The 20997-nt window shown below is 42.7% G+C and overlaps 1 protein-coding gene across 3 annotated transcripts in view; it reads left to right on the top strand.

Moving 5' to 3' along the window:
• Positions 1-20997, top strand: part of LOC139210586 (neurexin-1a) — a 227609-nt gene that overhangs the window by 80087 nt on the left and 126525 nt on the right. For 2 of the 3 annotated variants that reach the window (XM_070840646.1, XM_070840648.1), the window contains 5 exons: positions 639-662; positions 1761-1922; positions 6336-6777; positions 11860-12243; positions 18925-19128. In XM_070840646.1, the coding sequence (XP_070696747.1) occupies positions 639-662; positions 1761-1922; positions 6336-6777; positions 11860-12243; positions 18925-19128 (1216 nt within the window). Of the gene's footprint in view, positions 1-638; positions 684-1760; positions 1923-6335; positions 6778-11859; positions 12244-18924; positions 19129-20997 lie in introns of all 3 variants that reach the window. The other variant, XM_070840645.1, reaches the window with a different exon arrangement.

The raw sequence follows: 20997 nt of genomic DNA, 5'->3' as shown, positions 1-20997 counted from the left end.
CTTCTTTGCTTTGTCTCATTGCAGTAAAGTGATCCTAAAGTTCATCAATAAGACCAAACGGAGGTACAGTATTGTCTGAGTGCCGGAAAGTCTGATACTCTGGATTGGCCTCAAGCCTAAAACCAAGTGCGAAACAACGCAAATACGAGTATCAATAAAGGAAAAAAGCTTTAAAATGGTCTTGAACTTGGGATTTTGTCAAAGAGGGTCAACTGATGTGCTTTAGGCATTTCTTATGAACCATTTGATGTCTGTCAATCATGACCTTTTGTCAGGACTTGGGTAAGGGAGTCTTTTCTGCCACTCGACGGTGTGGTCACATAGAGAACATGATGGAAAAACTCCATGAGGAACTTAGGGAGTCACTGGTTGAGCTCTGGCACCTCTTGTGGAGCTTACTTGTTATTTCCTGGGTCTGCTTTTTTCTTGTTAAACTTATTTTGCCCTTTTTTCTCCGTGTTACTAACATGCTTTGGAAACAAACTAACATCATTCATGGAATGTGTCATTCTACTAACCAGTATGGTTTTTGCCGTTTAACAATGTACTAACAGTATTGACCATCATATATTATTTGAGTAACAATCGTTATTCTGTTCACAGTTTTTAATTTCCTTTCTCCCCCCTTTTCCACAAAGCACTCAGGCATTGGACACGCTATGGTAAACAAACTACATTGTTCGGTAGATATCATTCTAATTGTTTCTTAGTTTGGGTTTGCCGTGTGTTTCTTTTCTTTCTTTTTTTACTGTAGACGTCATTTACAAAAAAAGGGAAATTGCGGTTGGTACTCTTCTGCTTACTTTTCGAATCCTTTTTTAATTTCTTGGTTCATTCATTGGTTTCACCCTCTTTATTTCACTTGTTTCCTGTCCAATTCTGTTTGATCCACCTTTTTAGGAGCATCATTTCGAGCCTTTTGCATCAAGCTGTGGTTAATAATGAGGACCCTCTCCTGTCTGGCTGGCCTGATGCTCTTTGGCTCAGCCAGTTGTATCCCCATTCACTTTGCATGGCATGCACTTTGACTACGTGTTGCAAATGTCACACTGCCCATTTGTCAACACGAACGTGACAGTTGAGCTGTGTTTGTCATCGGTGCTTCTTTGGTGCTTTCTTAGTTCTTTTTGTGGTTTTGTATTGTTCGTGAGCTTTTGCATGCATCTGACACTTTGGCGAGTGTCACAATACTGATTCCGTGTCCTAATCCACTATTTAGGAATATTTTCTTTTTGTTCAAGCAAAAAGAAAAGACAAATGCATGCATGCTATTTTTTGTCTAATACCCTCAGTCATTGACCTATACTGAAAGGTGATTGTGCTTTTCAGAGCATGTGCTCCCTCCCTAACCTACTGGCACGTTTTGATTTCTTTTATAGAACTACTGGACGTACTAATATGGAATTAATAGTTAAACTAACCAAGATAACATTCTACTAACACCATTTTTGTGTCTGCTAAAGTACTTTTAAGTTGCTGTAGGGGCAATACTAACACTGTAGTATGGGCAGTTCACTAACTCTCTAACTAGAATAGCATTCCTTTGAAGGCTTGCAGTCTTCCAACTAATCAAACTGGACAAAATAATAATAAAAAAACAAGAAAAAAGACAATGAAAACAGACATGAAAATGGGTTTCAGAAAAAAAAAAAACACATATAGGGAAGCCTGTCATAGACAAGAAGAAGGAAAGGCAATAATAATGCAGTATATAGGCTGTCTGAGTATAGCGTGTTCTTTCCCTGTGCTTTGTTGTCTAGGTAACAATATCCGTGGATGGGATTCTGACCACCACAGGATATACACAGGAAGACTACACCATGCTAGGCTCCGACGACTTTTTCTATGTTGGAGGGAGTCCTAGCACAGCTGACCTGCCTGGATCTCCGGTTAGCAACAACTTCATGGGCTGCCTCAAGGAGGTAAACATCACTTTTGTGTGCACTGTGAGGCTGGTGGGTGTATAGGATATGACTGGCTTCACCTCAGGACACTAAAACAGGCCCCTCCACCCACACGCTGACCCTGTCTCATCCTTTACACTTTGCTTTAGTTTAGTTTCTCCTCTTCCTCACATACTCTCACACAAACTTTATTTTCCCTCTACCGCCCCCTCATGATGTTATACACACACACACACACACATACACCACCCAAGCACACATGAAAACTTAAGAGTAGAATTTACCACAGGCTTCATGCAGCTCCGTCAAAGAGGAGCAGTGGTCCTGAGATCAGGCAGCTGAATTTTCATGAGTCAACCAACCGACACACTGCACACTCATCACTATTCCTCCGCTGGGGAGTGTGCAGCACCACACTGATATTATCTTAGACCACCTACCTAATGACTAACCTTGTGACTGGGAAATAGTAGTGTGTGTACACAAAGTGCTAAAGAAATTGCAACTTGGTTATAATTAAATGTGCATCACTGTTTGACACGTGCCGTCAGGTGATGGACTGAACTCAACACATTATACTGTATATGCTGGATGTTCCATGTAATGTGTAGCCTGCATTAGGCCCTTTGAATCTGGCTCTTGGCTTCCAGGATGCCATTTGTCACTCGCCCCTTTACTTATGTGTTCTAGTATTCTAGGAGTGTGTATATAGTCTGCACCTCATCCCTGGAGATGAAGCAAGAGAAGGAAGAGGTCATTTCTTCACCACAGGCTTTATAAGTTATATCGCTCACTTTAAGTTGTATGATTTTTTTTTATTTTTGCTGGTTAATAGGCATTCTGACCTTAAGCATTTACTTCAGGAGCCACCAGGGATACACACAGATATCTACCAGGCAAATCTCAGAAGTACTGCAGGACGATCCACTCCTTTATCTTTTAATTTCAAAAGCTGTTTTCCCTTTTTCGTTGCTTCTCTACTTTTTCTTTTTTGTACCGTCTCTTGCTCCTTTGGTGTCCTACATTTTTTCTCTCTCACCTCAAGCGCAGGCTGTCATCCTCAGCGAACCTCTCAGAGAGGTCTGAGGCAGCTCTGTTTAATGAGCAGGCCGTAGCGTGTGGACCGCATGTCTACATGCTATGCACAGCTCGTTACAGGCCTGGCTGTTAAGAGGACTGTCTTAGTTATCTGCATGTCTTGAGGTGCTACAGCTGTGGTGACAAAGGCAATGGGATTGGTGCACCCTAAGCATGTTCATACACCCCAGTGAGCTGCCCTCACCGCCCATGGTCGCTCTACAACGGCTGCTCTCACTATCCTGAAATCAATGTATTGAATTCCCAAAAAACATAAAAAATACGGTGCATAGCTGTGATTGTTCCCACGAGACATGCAGGCATCATTTTTCCCTATTTTATTTGCTCCTTGCATCATTTAACCCTTTGAGGGTCTTCAGCACTTTCTAGTGTGTTATGATTTTTATTTTTAGCATATTTTATCAGTTTTTCATGCATATTGCTTATAATTTTGTTCTCAATTTTTTTCATGTATTTTTTGTGTATTTTAGACCATAAAATGATGCGCATCATGACAAAAACATGGCAATTTAAGGGTTAATTTTTTTAAAAACTAATTAAAATTTGATATGTATGATTAGGGCTGATGCTGGTCTAAAAAACTATTTAAAAAAAATTTTAAAAAAAGAAAGATTTTTAACATTTTTATGGCTTGTTTTTATGCATACACATTTATGTGTGTAAGGATCTTTAACGTGATTATTTCTGAGGACCTTCAAGGGGTTAACATATAGTATTTACTGACGATGCATATGAGACTAAGCCCGTCTACTGTAAAACTAGTTTAAATGACTTGGCGTTGACGAGCTCTCTGCAGCATCACATCCAGCCGGTTGAATCACAGAGAAGCTCCGTCTCAGGTCATCTTTTGTGTGCGTGTCGTGATAACATATGAGCGGTGGTTTAACAGCATGTGCCGTGGGCCCTGATTGATGGTATGTTCCCAGGTGGCTTGTGTGCAGATCCCAGTCTGAGTTGCCACGCCTGTCTGTTGGTTCTGATGGCAAAACAAACGGTGGTGCAGTAATAGCTTAGTTGTCACAGCCCTAGCTTGATGACAAATTAGTGCAGTACTACCAGCGCAGCACCAGTTGTAGCTCAGACCAAAGCTCCTTTGACTCTGAAAGGTGCCCTTTGTCTTGACTATAAAGAATTGATTCGGGCTTATCGGCTGTATCTGTTGCACCTTTATACTACAAGACTAAAGTCCAGCAGGCAGAGATACCATCTTTTACTCCTTTACTGCTTTTTACGTTCTTTCTTGTGTCAGGAGATTCTCATCAAATTACCTTTTCATTATAATTCCATGTCTATGAAATCTTTAAAACATTTCCTTTGGCTCTGTGTCAGGCTTGAGGATGTATTGTGGCCTACTGTACTGTATATATTTTAGGGGGAAGATAAAGATGTGGGAATAAAAGCCCATTGTTATCTGTTACCTGTTTTCCTTGCAGTTAAATGCAGCCTGATACAGTCAGTCACAAAGCATTTACAAGAAACCGGTCCTGAGCTTACCTAATTCTGATGCACCGCATCTACCTGAACATTCAGACACAGTAGATGTGCCTCGGTGATAAGCATAATGCTCCATGCAAATGCAATCCCATCGGAGGTGTCCCCGTTTTCAGGTGAGCGCTTAGCGTGACAACAAATAAAGAACATGGGCAGTGTTTTCCACAGCTGTAACTCCTTTGGTTTGTCCTGTTCAAAGCAATATAGATTTACCATTAGAATTGTTTTGCTCTGTAAATACATATACATGCCCACCAAAATGGAGCGATCAGTCATTTAATAACCATATCTACCAATTAGTAGCTCCAGAGCAGTGTGGAGGAGGTCATTGACTCTGCCTGTGCCCCCTGGGGTTGGTTCTTATTCCTTCATTCCTCTGTCTGACACTCTATTGACAGCCTGGCCTTCGTGGTGTTTGCTTTGCTAACTGATGACACATTATATTCAAACACTTTACGTGTGTGTGTGTGTGTGTGTGTTGCTGTTGTTGTGAGGTGATTTTGAAATATCATGACCACAGTGATCTTTTAATGACAATGTTTGGACTTTCACAAAGATGTTAATTAGTTTCTCTTATGGAAATCGGATGTAACAAGATGGAGAGATTCTTGTTATTACAGCTGCACTTGCGTTAGATACTCAGTCATTATGGAGATTGGATAATGACGAGGTTATGGCTCTCTCAAAATTTTTTGCAAGACTCTTGCCAATTACGCAGTGTGGTATGCAATACCCCCCCCCCACACACACACACATTGTATTTACATATCTGTACGTCTTTAGAAAAATGCTGTGATCAGTGTTTTGATGGCTCTGATGGATCAAAGCTGAGTCTCACACACAAACGATGTTGACAACAGTGAACTAAAATAATCAGGTTGGCAAATTGGTCGTTTGATCCTGCACCATAAGAAAATAATTCTCATCAATAGGTGATTTAATATTCTAATGACCGGTTATTTTTTTGTAAGTAATGGGCTGCTGTTGTCTGTCACTTCTGCACCACAGCTCTACAGCACTTTGCATCTCAAAGGTCACAGCAATAATCACTGAGCAGCACTACGGTGTCAAATCCTGTCTGAGAGCAGAAACTGTTATTAATAAAAGTGTCTGCATAAAAAAATGTGTGCATTTTTGCATTTCATCTTTCTTCTACATTATGTGCAGGATACTGAATGTAGCATTGTTTATCTGTATGGGCATGCACTCATTTTTAATTTGCTTTAGAGAGGCATATCCATCATCTGCCCACTTTTATTCTAATCACAGGCTGCAACAGAGGGCTTAATCAGCATTTTACTCCACACCTGCAATCACGACAGCAGTTTAGATTTATCACTCTCCATCTCACTTTTCACATACAATCCCAGAAGATGCCACCTGATCATTTTCTCCTACCATTATCACCACTGCCTTTTAAATTGAAGCTGTCTCTTCCTTCGGTTGACACTCAAGCTAAAAGTCAAAATGGATGTCTCAACTATTTACACTTCACCTAGCCAGAGTACACTGTGCATGTGTTGTGAAGGCTTCAAACGGGGAGCAAAGGAAGCAGGGCGATGTGAGTGACAGTTGGTGCCACGTAAACACAGTTGCTCTTGCATACAGTAGGTGCAGTGTGACAGAGATGACCAAAGACTGAACCGAGCAAGCCCTTCTTATGACACACCGTCATGAGTGGGTGACATGTCACATCCTGTTTTACATACTTATCACAGACATTATAGAAAGCAATAATGCAGATAAACAGATAAGACTCAGTATTATTAGACTGCCTGTAACAACAGCAATAGAAATCTACTTTATGTGTGACTTTAACTGTCTTTTCTCCTCCCAATGTAGGTTGTGTACAAAAACAATGATGTAAGACTTGAGCTGTCCAGGCTGGCCAAGCTGGGAGACCCCAAGATGAAGATCCACGGTACTGTGGCCTTCAAGTGCGAGAATGTGGCCACTCTGGATCCGATCACATTCGAGACGCCAGAGTCCTTTATCATCCTGAACAAGTGGAATGCTAAGAAGACGGGCTCCATCTCCTTTGACTTTCGCACCACAGAGCCGAATGGCCTTCTGCTCTTCAGCCACGGCAAGCCCAAGCAACAGCCGAAGGACTCCAAGAGTCCACAGACTCTCAAGGTGGACTTCTTTGCCATTGAGATGCTAGATGGCCACCTGTACCTGCTGCTGGACATGGGCTCAGGAACCACGAAGACCAAAGCAGTCAATAAGAAAGTCAATGATGGCGAGTGGTACCATGTGGACTTCCAGAGAGATGGCAGATCAGGTGACTTTCTTTCTACAGTTTTAGTGACAGCTGGGTGATCAATGATGATGATGATAATAATCATAATAAGAATATTTACTCCAATATGTGGACTTTAGAGTAAGGTCATCTGTCTTATTGCATATAAATTAACATTTGATACGTCGCCCCGCCCCCCAGTTTAAAAGAAATGTCTGTCACAAATCACATCTATGTACGTTATCACCAGTGAAAATTAAATATTTGTTTGCACTGGCAGCCGCTTAATGAAAAAGGTTTTGATGGCAGTTTAATGGTGGCACCTACATGCCATATGTTGTGATGTCAGACACATATTTGCCACCAAATAACTTTGCCCCCCTCTCCTGTTGTGTCCTCTAAGCCCCAGGTTCCTCTGCTCTGCTCCCTGTTGATTTGCTTATCTAAGCAGCAATTTGTTAGCGTGTGCTTAGAGCCAAGGCCTTGCAATGTCATGCTGCAAATTAGATATACCCCTTGACCATGTTTTCCACTCCATCTCAAGAGGTGGAAATTAGATTAACTGTTTCATTACCCCCCAAAGCAACACTGGGTTGTGGTCTAAATTGAACTATATATATGGCTAAAATAGCTATAGAGCCCAATGGTGTGTTTTTTTTTAGCTTCCACATTCAGCAGCATTAGTCATTGAGGCTTGTTGATGCTTTATTTTGTGAAATTTAATTAATTCAGCTCCAATACTCTGGTTGAGGTGGCTTCATACAGTCATGGACAGTAATATACAGTAATATACAGTACCCAGTGGCTTGGATTCAACTTAATATAACTGTGGCAGAAAAAGCTGCGGGTGACTTCTCAGATAACATAAATCTGCAACATTTAGTTATGGCAGCTATAGGAAAATCTGTCTTACCAAATTAGATGGTGTTTATTATGTGTCTAGTAAACTGCCATCGTCCACCCCCACACACTTACATACAGAGCACACGCGCACACTCATGCACGCACGAAAGCTATCGAACATCTTTTTTTTTTGTTACTCGAGCTCTCTCTGGTTGCCGCTCTCTCAGTCTACCCTGCCTAAGTTTCCATGGAAACAGGAGGTGGTCTCTCCCAGGACTGAGACAGTCGCTGCACAGTGCTGTGCTGAGCTGTGCACTAATGACATTTCAGAATAACTTTTCTTCCCTTCCTCAAGTCTGAGGCATCATCACTTACACGGGGACCTAAAAAGGTCTCCTCAATATGACGACTTCCTCTGTGAGAAGAATAAAATGGCTTGAATGCTGAGAAACAGCTTACTCACACACAGCTTCGTGTCACAAAGTCATTTTGAAATTAACCAGCGCTGCTTCACCTCTGCTTTTCATTTAGATTCAGGACAATTAAATTCTGCAAGTATGCAGTGCTACTGAACCTAAAATCTTACATCTTGAGATTTCCATGAACTGCACAAAGCACTATTGTTTGCAGCGTGTAATGATGTGTGCATGGCACCTCAAATGGAAGCACTGGAATGATTGTGCTGAAAAGGCCTCATATCATTTTCATTCCACAGGATACATGTAATTTTAACGGTGCATTAAACAGCAGATCTGCACAAATCGAGTGATATGAAAACCATTACGACCGCATTTATAAATGTAGAGGTTTATATTTATTTTGCCCGGAAAGTATTGCTACATATTGATATGGAGATAAAAGCTGAGCTGATGCAGCTTTGTTAAGCAAAGAAAGAAAAGTTCATTTGCGGGCACAGACCTGTTTGACAGTGTATGCTGAAACTATTTGTTTCCTTTTATTGGAGCCTGAATGATCATAATCAGTCACTGTCAATAAGCGGTTTAGCTTGAGTAGTCCACATGTCCACCCCGTGCTACACCGTGATGCTTGCTTGGCTCAGCGCCCTTGTGTTGTACTTTTAAATAATTGATATAATTATGGTAATTTTAAAACGTAAGAAAATAAGTCAGTGGTCCCCTGAGAACTTGAGTCACGAAACATATGGAACACTCTGCTTTTCAACTGTATTTCAGATGTTTTATTAATACACACTGCTAAGCACATCACTCAAAACAGAAGTGCAGCACAACAGCCAGACATAATTATCTGCAGCCGGGTCCTCCATGTGCAACTCCTCCTGCAGCCGTGACAATAGTGGATAATGATCCCTGCCCTATTTAGTTTAGCCAGCTCTTCCTGCAGGAAGCAGCCCTTCAAATGGACTCTCGCTCTCAGACAGCATCTTCTAACCTCAGTGCATTAGAGACGCTAAGAGACACTCTGCTTTTAAGTGAGGGTTTCTGGGCTCAGAGTGCTGTGGGTCACTCATCAGAGACATTACATGGACATTGCTCTGTTGTATCTCCCACTTCCTGCCAGGACATGCACACTACCACTACTTCACACGCAAACATGCACATGTATAGTACAAAAAAAAAACACACACACACACACACATATAGACAACACATCCCCCATCCCCACAGCCCACTCGCAAGCTTCTCTCTCTACAGAGAATCCAATCACATAGAGAGATTTGGCCGTATCGCCCTAACTGGATTGTAGTAATCCCCTGTCTAACATGTTTTGGGGATGTGTGAGTGGGGTTAGGGGACATCATGCCAAGTTGAGCCTGGCTGCTGATGCAGAAAGTGTGAGAGAGATCTGAGCTGTCATTTGGACCCCTGCCTTCAGGTTTGATGATGGAGTACCACTTACGGGTCAGGCTGTAGAGAAAGAGAAGGAGAGACAGAGATGTGGTCAAAGTGATGCTGAATGCTGATCTTTGTTCATCCCCTTTTATTGCCCGCATCATCATTTTGATCAAGTGTGCTAAACTCTACTCCCTGTACTTTCTTCTCCAGATATTATTTGCTGCTGTGTTCCCTTGTCTGCTTTCTTATCTGTCATCATATACCCCCACCCTGCCCCCCCCACCATCTTCTTTCCAGACATCTTTATCTCTATGTTCCCATCTTGTTCTATATCCATCTCCTCCCCTTTTATGCTCACAGAGACACATCCCCTCACCCCTTTTGGCTATGAACACTGTTCCAAACATAGGCAGTCCTGCAGTATGTGTGCTATGTTCTCCATGCTGCTAGCCTGGTGATGGCACATGTCCCCATGGGATTGTATAGTGCCTTCTGACTTAACATAGCTTGACTGTGTTTACACACATCCTTACAAGACTGTGACAAGTGAGCAGAGCTCTCTGAGCAGATGCCTGAAAGATGCCGACATCCTCCTTGTCTCCCACTTATATCAATTTAGACAGATATGTTTACCGTAGACTTACAGCATCCTTGTTTGCTGTTTGGGACTGTAATAACACTTTAAATTTAAAGAAGCCATTAGATGATGAATCCTTCAGTGTTTACTTTGGGGATTCTCAAAGCAGTGTTCAGGAACAAAGATGTTTTGCCTCTCATAAGGTGAGATCTGACATAACTGGAGTGTAGATACTTCCATCATGATTCACGCTGACCGCACTGATGCTCATTCTTCAGCCGGGCACCTGCTCTACTCCGAGAAAAGTTTCCTCGCTAATGAGTTTGATGTAGTGAGCTCGTTAGCTATAACCTGAAGGGAGCTGTTCTGGCTGCGTGACGGGTGGCCCTTGCCAAGTGTGCGAAGCTTGGAAGTCACAGCAGCTGTGGCTGGAGAGAGCAGGGGCAGTGGGTGGCAGCAGGAAAGTGCTGGAACAGATGCCTGGGGCCAAGACCCTGCGAAAAGAGCTGGAACATGTTAGTTGGACCAGGTTAATCATTGTGCACTAGGTCCTTAGCTGTCTCTCTCAAGCACTTCTGCAAGAAGGCTGGCTCACCTTGACTATAACAAACATACATTACTAATTTAATTATTAGCTCATAAACCGATTTCAGTATTTCCGCCGTTACTTTGAACAGATTTACAAAAAGCAAAGGAGAACAGAATCTGTGCTTTGATTGAAAATGGATATACAGATATTTATCATATGTATAATTAATTGTAACATGTATATTCATGCATGCTAATGGTAGCTGTAATGAAATTTGAAATGCCCCATTTAATGTCTAATGTGTTTGTGAAATGTGCCTGTGTGTGGCTTAGGGCTTGTTTTCCAACATAAATACTTTGACTGGAAAAGTAACTCAAAAGCTGCCCTCTCTTCCACATACAAGCAGTCAGGACTCTGTCATTTAGCCCGAGGCAATCAGCTAATAGCGTCTTCATATCGGCCATGCAATGCATCTGCCACTCAAAATGCAAATATAGACTTTATGGCAATTTTATTTTTGAGCATCCTTGCGCTACTATTTGTCTGCCGCTCTCCCCGGGCAGTAACCGGGGCAGATCCTCAGCAGCACGGCGTATAGATTACTGGACGAGAATGTGGGCAGTGGAGGCAGCCGCCATTAATTAAAGATCCACAATGGCTCCTGCGCTGAGAGTAACAGATCCATATACAAATTAATCACCCAGTCTGAGTCCCACAGTAAGGCCTTCCTTTCCACAGCTTTACAGTCCAGTCATGTCCACTGTTGTTTACTGTGCTCCAGATCGAGAATTAAACCTGAATGAGAGCGATAAATCATGGTGGGGAAACACACAAACTCTCATTGCAGGTTTATGTGTTGGAGAGGCAAACAGAAGGAGAGACACAGTGGAAAAAAACAGTCTGCAGTTCGTTAATCAAGTTCTAAAAGATGGCTGTGTTTTTTTTGTTTGGTTTGTTTTGTTTGGTTGGTTGGCTGAAATGATAGAGGGGGCAATGATTTTTCTTTTCCTCCTTTCTTTTTTATGACCACTGCTTTATAGATAAAGGAGATTTATTATGGGAAACCCAAGGAAAATGGAGAGGATACTCATAGGGATCTGAGATTAGGCTACTAATAGACTAGCTGTCCTGTGATTAATGTGTCTTATCAACACTCATCAGTCATTCTAAATGAAGAAAATCCTGACCCTGTCCAGATGGATAACACTAATTAAGCTAATTTCTTCATCAAACCATCTTTAAATGGGTCGTCTCTGTGTGTTTGTGTTACTGCAGGGTTACTTATACTCACCAATAGGTGCTATAATCTGTCCGTCCGGTGAATAAACTCTTAACCTACTCTGTCTGTCTGTCTTCTTTAGGTACCATCTCTATCAACACCCTCCGCACTGCCTACACGGCCCCTGGAGAAAGTGAGATCCTGGACTTGGATGACAATCTCTACCTCGGGGGTCTGCCGGAGAACAAAATGGGGCTAGTGTTCCCCACAGAGGTGTGGACAGCACTACTCAACTACGGCTACGTGGGCTGCATCAGGGATCTATTCATTGACGGACAGAGTAAGGATGTGCGGCGCTTGGCTGAGATCCAGAAGGCTGCTGGGGTCAAGCCCTCCTGCTCTAAGGAGCCTCCCAAGCAGTGTTTGAGCAACCCCTGCCAAAACAACGGAGTCTGCAGAGAGGGCTGGAACCGCTATGTGTGTGACTGCTCGGGGACTGGATACCTGGGACGCTCCTGTGAAAGAGGTAGGACTGTGTCTCACTTTGTCTACCCAGCTTCGGCATCGGAGCTCCAAATTTTATCTGGGCCGATGGATGAACATCAGTGGTTTTCAAACAGCAAAATGAAAGTAATGTAAGGCAGGAAAGGAGGCGTCTGTGTGGAGGGAGACGGCCACGGAGACACAGACAGAATGAGTCAGGGAACGTAGAGTCTTGACTGTCTGATGTTGGACTACGTTGACTGGCAGGTGACTGATGCGCCTCTGAGACGTTGCTGGTCACGTCCACCATGCACGCCAGCCTGTAAATTGGCTGTCTTCTGCTAACCATTTGGCTCATCAAACCACTCGCTCATGACCAGACCTGGGCTAGAATACTTATCCCAGTCTGCTCTTGAGAAGACAAATGGGAGAAGCGAGTGTCACAGAGTGAACTCCGTGTTTCAGCTGGAGGAGACGTAAGCCTGACTCTGCAGTACTTTCTTGCATGGAAAGCACAGTTTTACAGGTGTTACGCCTTCTTCTGAAATCCCTCAGTAGCTTCATGTTGGTAGAGTTACAGCTTATGGCACCATAGCCCATATTAGACTGTTTTCTATAGTGAGAGTTGCACTAAACCAGTCTAAGCTCTCTTCTGCAGATCCTCCTTACTGTATTTGTATTTTGTTGATAGCGTATCTGTAATGCAGCTGAAATAAAGAAGCAGGCACAAGGAAATGTCTGTGCTCACTAATGCGCAGCTCAGTACAGGCCCGCTTTTCTGCCCGTTCAGTATTAGCTTGTTGCCTTTTCGACCAGAGGATTGCTCTTTGACCTTTTTGATTGAAATCCAGCGGGATTAAAAAAAACAACCAGCTGTGTGAGGAAACCAAATCCTTCACTCGCTAATATGGTCGACTCTGAGGCAATTATTATCTGACCAAAATTGGATTTTCTGGCTTATTTACATAATCAGACTGTGAATAAATATGTTGGATGTATAGTTCGTTCGCCAAAGAGATTTGCAATATTAAGTTATATTAATAGCCCTGGATTTGGCTGTAATGAAAATTAGTCTAAGAATATTATTCAATAGTTTTTTTAACTTAATCATAGATGAGTGGCTTAGTGATGTTTATTTTGTATTCACGAGTTAATGATGACAACCTGCACTGCGAGTGGGTATCCACTGTATGCAAAGCTACTGTATACAGTAGTAATGTAATGAACATCCTCACATCACAAATATTACCCATGACCAGTGCAGTCTTAACAATATATCCTCATAAATCCCCAAAGCCAGAGTTTTAATCATGTCATTTTAATGGAGCTGTAGCAGCAAATGAGCAAAAACAGTTTAACATATGCATAATTACAGCAAATGTCAAAAAGAGCCCAAGCATGTCACACCGTTATCACAGTGTGATGCATCTGCACAGGAGCAACAGCAGGAGCAGGTTCTCTCACCGGGAAAAAAAAACATTAACTCCGGTTGGAATGTAACACATCCCACACGGTCACATGTGTTATCTCTACATGTGCTCGTGCTTTTTCCTCTGCACTCAAGTCTTTTCCCTTACAAAATGGCATTACATACATATTCTCTAATTGGGGTGTAGAATATGTCTAGGTGAGGTGCTAATGATACGGCAGGATGCTGATGGAAATCTGCTGAGTCAAATGGAAGCAGAATAATACAACATCATTTTTGATATCATGTGCTGTTGTATTTCCTGTGTGCTGTTATAAATGTGATTTGTAATTGCAGTAATGCCGTTAATGCCAAAACAGGGAATAAATATTTAACTTTAGAAAAAAAAAAAAAAAAAAAAAGCCCTGGCAAAGTGACGAGCTGAATCTTGTCCATCTCTGATAAATGCATCAGTTAGGCTTGTTTCTCCGAGGCTCCACATGTGCACTGCTTCCCTTCTATCTAATGAGTTGACAGGAATTAGGGCATAGTATATGAGGGAGGTGGAGTGGGCATGGGATACAGATTGTTTCACTTCAGTCAGATAATTACTTATCCGGAGAGTGCTCTTGGATTCACAACGATATAATCCACTCTGACCTCACCAGCAAGCAAAAGCAGACGACATGCTGCTCTGCGTTTGAAAGTGCTTGACAGGAAATGCTGCATGTTACAAAGCCCTGTGCCGCTACGACCCAGCGTCTTCTGGCGTCTCGGCCCCTCTGTCCAACTCCCTTGTTCTCTGGCTCTCTCTGCTCTGTGTATGAGACTGGCACCGCTGAGAGAGTGAGTGGGAGCAGTGGTACGGAGGATGGGCACTGGCCTGCTGCCAGCTGTTTTGATGGCTCCAGATTGCCTCTGCACTGGTAGGATGAAGCAGGCACCAGCAGGCCGAGGAGCTGTCAAAAGAATTACCCCAGCTCTCACTTATCCATGCATGGTGTACCACCCGGTGGCAAAATACAGCTACTGCATATGGTGGAGGAGGAGGAGGACGGCAACGAGTGGAAGGAACAGGAGGTGGAGCTTCGGAAGAGAGCCGTAGAGCTATTCGCCCTATTTTGAGAGATTTTAATTAAGCAGACAAAGCAATTTTCCCCCTTGCATCCCAAATGTCTTCCCCTTCATTGTTCCTCCAGTTGCTAATTAGCCCAAATATTAGTGTTGCAGTGTGAGGCTAAGGCAGCCTCCCAGATGGTGGAGAAGGTGCGTAGCAGCACATGCACGTATTCCCTAATGAGATATGACATGCTTGGCTCCAACGCTGACAGCACCTGCATTATTTCACATGGACAGTGCCTGCAGACGGATGTTTACTCACTCATACCTAGGATGAATAAAGATAGATGCTGAGGATCAATAAACGGATCGATACGCGACTATGCTCGCTGTACACCACATGTTCTAGACACACAAACAACTTGCTGACTTATGCACACGTAAGCAGAGACTTTGCTCAGTGCTTTTGTCCTGCTTTTATGGCCTTTATTTCTCTGTTGAATACAGTGGGCCCACACTGTAGGTACTTCTTTCTGAATACATCGCTAACTGGAAGCGTGATTCCATAATATTGCAGCGTTATTTTAGTATTTTCAACATTTGTCAGTATCTTTAATCAACCAATAAATCAACTCATTTTATCTTTATAGCACCAGTTCATAAAAAGCATTATCTCAACATGTTTTCCATAAAGACCAAACTCTTTAACTAAGAGAGAGACCCAACGATTCAGGAATTAAAAATGAAGGATTCAAGCGAGAATCCCCACATGAGCAAGCATTTAAGAGGTGTTGGATATTATGCTCCTAAACCTCGTCGACATTTGCATAGAATACATAATAATGCCATCATTAAATTAGTAGAGCTATAGAACAACTGTTTTTGGAGCATATTTTTTGCTTTTCAGAGCATAAAGCCATTTGCCGTTGGCCCGAAGCTAAAGCCAAGAGGTGCAGAATGTTATTGCGTAATTGTGAAATGCCCTCAAAGGGGAATACGGCTGAGTTTTAGCATTAAAACACATTTTAGCCATGCCCTTTGACAGCAGACTGTGTGTTAGTCACCATTCACCACACTCGAATTTAGTCACAAATTAGACAGAACTGGTCGTCTCACGGCCTTAAGCGAAATACACAGATGTGCAGAAAATTGGTTTAAAAACATGGAGAATGTGACTGTACGAGTACTGGGGGTTGATTTTCTGGGGACATAAGCATGTGTCGTGGAAAAGATGTTTGGCTAGCGGTGAAATAGACAATCAAATTTGTTTTAGCGCGCAAACCTGAAGGAAACATTCAATGAGTCTCACGGTCTTTGTCAAAGGACTACGCTTAAGCTGTACATTACAGCTTCTGATGTCTGCTTTCTACAACTTTGTATAATAGCTCGTTGAGAGACCTTGATAGCACAGCAAAGAACAAAGACTGAAGATTAACTTGTAAATCACTAAACTAAGTGGTAATTCTCCTTTAATAGTCTCGATGGGCTGAAAAACCTAATTTGCTCATACTAAATCTTTACCATCTTGGCTGTCGTGTGTATTCCTGACAGCCCTTGCTGAAGCTGCACAATCCACCACTCTGAGCGGACACACTGATCCATTTCCTATCTTTGCTCTCATTTTGTTGCCCTGCTGAAGTCGCTGTACGGTCACAGAGCAGCAGATATGAAGTGGGCCTGAGATGATGCTGTTTCTGTCTGTATAGAAAGAGCATAGTTTCCCCGTCTCTGCAAATCTACTCAGCTGGCAGGTTGTTTGCACACATTTAATAGCCAGTGAGTCTACTTCTTGGATTGTGTATACTAAGATACTCATAGAGGGCTGCGGTGAAGAAGACATGAGCAGCTTTGAATTATTTATGATATCTCTGAGCCATGAAAACATTTTCCAAAAGCCTTTGGCAGGTGTTTTCCGGCAAATTTTGAATTGGATTGGGCCTGGTGCCCTGATACTGTGGGACATCACAATCCTGTGACATGCAGCTGACAGCTCTCCCTTCCTGCAGAGCCTGTTTTCCTTGGGGGAGAATGGAGGGAGAAGTGTGCGCCTGTCTGCCAGTACTCCCCCTTGTTAGTAACACAGCCTTATTTGTTACTCCTCTGAAAGTGGGTCCCCCCACCCACCCAATCACTCCTTGTCTTTTTTGTGAAAATCAGAAAACAATGTTGTATCGTGCTCTACAAGACAGAAAATGAATGCTTGGTTTAGTTTGGTATGCTCCATCTCCCCTCTGACAGCCTCCTGTTGAGTTGGCACAGACAGAAGCTGCAGCTTCAGTCCTCTCAATTTATGTTGATATTAAACATGGGAGTGCCATTAAAAATGACTTGGCTTCCAGGATTGGATTTTTGACAGGTGCTCACTTTGCATTAGGTAATGATTCCCTCACATGCCATCCTCCATATTTTCATGTCTATCTGGACTTTTCTTATTTATGGCATTGTAGACAAGCTCTTATTTGAATCTCAGCGGAGGTGACATCTTGGATAAAATGCAATATTTAGTCCAGATGTGATTAATTTGATCTATTCAGTCAAGATTATTTATATGAATCAAATGTTCTTTTTATAGACAATGTTGCTCATGTCAACACCTTTGTTCTTATTTGGCTTTTGTTTTCTGATAATGGCTGTTTATTGTATGTCGTTTTATATAGTAATTAACAGAGCAGTGTTGAAACAGATTAACACATTATCATTGTAATCACTGCACGTGTTTGATGTGCACCTTTCTACCTTCAGCATATCTTCAGCATACAGTATCATGGATCCCATTTCAGACAAAGGCATAAGGTTCATGCTGGAGCAGGAATCCTGCACAGTGCAGCACTCAGATCTGTCACTCACTGTGACAGTAATGATTTTCATGTAAACATACACCTGCACAACAGACACTTAAAGTTTGTTTGTATATAGTATTTAGCGTAGTTAAAAATACTTGCTGCTACTAGGAAATACTCTCCTTGGGTCTAAGTGCTAGCTAATATTACACTGACAAAGATTTGTCAAGTATTAGGAGCTTGAACAGTTGCTCCATTTTTCCTGGCATCTGCTAACAGTTTCTAAATGCAGCTCTTTGCTTTAGCTGCCTGGCAGGAAGCAGACAGTTTAGCAGTGAGAACTCGTTTGTCACACGCCCCTGTCATCTGCAGCATACCCCAGGAGGGCGTGGAGAAATTGGATTTGGGTGAGGAATGTGACGAAGTCATCCCAGGGGATGGATGTGACATTGGCTCTGTGTGACGAGGAAGTGGTGATGAGGTGGTGTGTGTACATTGGTATCCTATCGCCCCCGCCACTCTCCATCTCCTGTCCCTCCAGCTCGGCTTCTATCTGTCTCATCGCTGCAGCTGCAGCTGCAGTAATGGCTTTGTTATTGGGTTATAGTTTAGTTACACTACCGGAAATGCTGTTACAAGCTCCTGCCAGCGTTAAACAATCTCCCCAGGATTTCTCTAGATGGCTGCCTGATGCTTTGAGTAAATGCAGTCACCCTGAGCAGAAGCTCAATATTCAAGGTCCGTGGACTATTACCACTTTGTTGCTGTTTGTGTTGTTTTGTCCACAGTATCCTCAATATCACTAGTAGTTTGTCACTGTTAGGTTGCAGAAGAAACTGTGGATGTATTAACTTTGTTAGTTGGTATTGACAGAGTCAGTTTACCTTTATTTCTTGTCCAATAAGATTTATTTCTTCTGTCATGATGTTTTAGTTGCATGCACCTGCTTCCATATTCTGTGTTTTCACTGATGGAGGCCTGAGCAGGCAGTAGATGGGTAGCTGTCAGGTGTAGTACACAGTGTAATGTGATGCTAGACTTGTGACAAGTCTTTACTCCTGGATGATATATCTGTGTACATGTCCTCTAGGAGTCACTTATTCAGTAAATTTTGAACTAACTCATTGATTTTGTATTGTGTCTGTAATTCAAATAGAGGAAGAGGGTACAGTGCAGGCTGTAGGCTCTCACTGCACAGCTAGTATTGCAGTAATAGTATCTGTGTGCATTTGTCTAACACACACATAATAGGCTTTCTCACAGTGTTTGGTGACCTCCAAATACATATCCACTATTTAATATCTCACCCTCTAATGTATTTCTTTCATCAAGATTGAAAGTCACAACACTAAATTACATTCACAAACAGGACATCATTTAAAGCCGATCCGACAGCCCCGCTCTTTGGTTTACCATAAAACTGCTACACTCCATTTTACCAATCACTCATCTTGTTTTCCTCTCTCTCTCTCGGCAGAGGCGACCGTCCTCAGCTACGATGGCAGCAAGTTTATGAAGGTCCAGCTGCCAGTGGTGATGCACACAGAAGCCGAGGATGTGTCTCTGCGCTTCCGCTCCCAGCGAGCCTACGGCATCCTAATAGCCACCACATCTCGGGACTCTACTGACACCCTGCGCCTAGAGCTGGAGAGCGGCCGCGTCCGCCTCACTGTCAATTTAGGTAACGCTTCAGACATACACCGACTGCAGCGGCCAAATCACGTGTCTCACACACACACACACACACACACACACACAGATACCATATACATATTTTGAATAGAGGGAGAAAGTGTTAAGACTTTCAATGGGAAGAGTCTGCGACTCTCCGCTCACTGCCAGTTGAGCACACAGCTGCCGTTGCCCAGCAGGGAATGCTCTCCTCCCACTCCATCAACTAACCTCAAATCAACATCTGTAAATGTGTATTGCTCTTAAGGGAATTGTCCTCACAGTGCACATGCTCCTGGACTCTGTTCCATTTCAAATACATCCAGTTAGAGGAAGCTAATGAGTCCTCTAAAGATGAGTGCGTGTCCTGTCAGGTAGCATTTACCTAATATGGTGCAGCCCTTAATGGTGAGCAGTGGCCAATCAGTGCCCTGCAAACACATCATTTGTTCACTTGTACCTTTAATCACTGTAGGAGGAATGCAAGATTGCACATAAATTAGCAACTGAGTCTTATATTAGCAGAAGAAAAAAGAAAGCAATGACAGACTCTGTTTGAGCTTGTGTGCATGGTGCTTATTTGCTCAGAAAAGAATCAAATGATGCCTGTAAAAAGTTTGATATCTCTTAAATAGAGCAATGCAGCACAAATGATAGTCATCTATTTTGTCCTTTCCACCGGCTAAACAGAAATGGGCTCCCTAAGCGAGCCGTTTAGCAGTGCATACAAAGTAGACAGTCTGTGTCTGCTGTCAACCACAAGGCAGCATGTGTCCCGGCACCGAAGACAACAGCGCCACACTCTGACAGGGCTGACGAGTCCCATCGTAATGTCTACCAAAAAATGTCCTCTGATGAGAACAACAGGTCACCGTGCCTTGTTTTCTTTTCAATTATCTTTGACACATTTTAGAGTTTTGGAGTTTGCCCCCAGGCCGTCGGCCCTTGAAGCCTGTCTTCCTCGTCCCTTCTTCAAAAAGCAGAGCATTCCCTGTAAGGGTAGGCCAGTACTGGTCTCTGGCTGTTTGCGACCACTTTTCTGCTGTGGTTGACGACACACGACAGGCAGGGCCAAATGGGAAGGATGGGGAGGGAGTTCGATCTGGGTCACCTTTCTCAGAGCACGACATGAGCTAAGCCTTACGAAACAGAGAGGTAAAGAGCTGCAGAAGTAGTGGCAGTCTATGTGGCTTTGCTGTGTGCTATTAGATTAGGTTTTTTTGTTTTAATGTATTAGTGGTAAAGAACTAGTATCATTTCCAGTGTGTTAGCACAGAATATGTCATTTATTATGGATTATTATAGCTGATACACTGACCTGTGTAAGTAATATGAGACAGCTTAAAACAGAAACACGTCAAATTATACTATACTTATAATTAGAATTATTACTTGAGAAAACACACTGTGTTTACTTCAATATTACTTATTTTGTACCACTGCTGTAGTCTGACCTAGAGCACCGTCAGGACGAGTACAATCACTGTGCTGTCTATTATATTATTAAGTTTAAATTCAGTGAACGTTACAACACACAGAATGATATATTGCAAAATAAAAATGGCAAAAATGATGATGTCATGCATGAGTAGATAGTTCGGCAGATGTAGAGAAGTGAGAGACGGAGTAGCTTCCAGCTGGCCCTGTCTGACCCTGACCGAAATCTGATGCTCTCATCAGCCTAAAAACCATCAAAAGAAGCGTCCAGCTCGCCGTATAGAAAACGCTTTTGGCTACATGGGAAATCAAAGCAATACAAACAATGTGGTATAGCCGAGCCTCAGCTCTCTTGAGTCTCCTGTTGGAAGTAGCTGGGACATGTATTCCTGTAAACCGTGCCGCGCTCCTCTGGCACAACTACACTGCAGTGCTTTTACCA

Source organism: Pempheris klunzingeri, chromosome 12, assembly GCF_042242105.1.
Source record: "Pempheris klunzingeri isolate RE-2024b chromosome 12, fPemKlu1.hap1, whole genome shotgun sequence".
In the NCBI taxonomy this organism is placed as follows: domain Eukaryota; kingdom Metazoa; phylum Chordata; class Actinopteri; order Acropomatiformes; family Pempheridae; genus Pempheris; species Pempheris klunzingeri.
The sequence above is the reverse complement of the archived record's forward strand: the minus strand, read 5'-3'. Positions and strand labels throughout refer to the sequence as shown.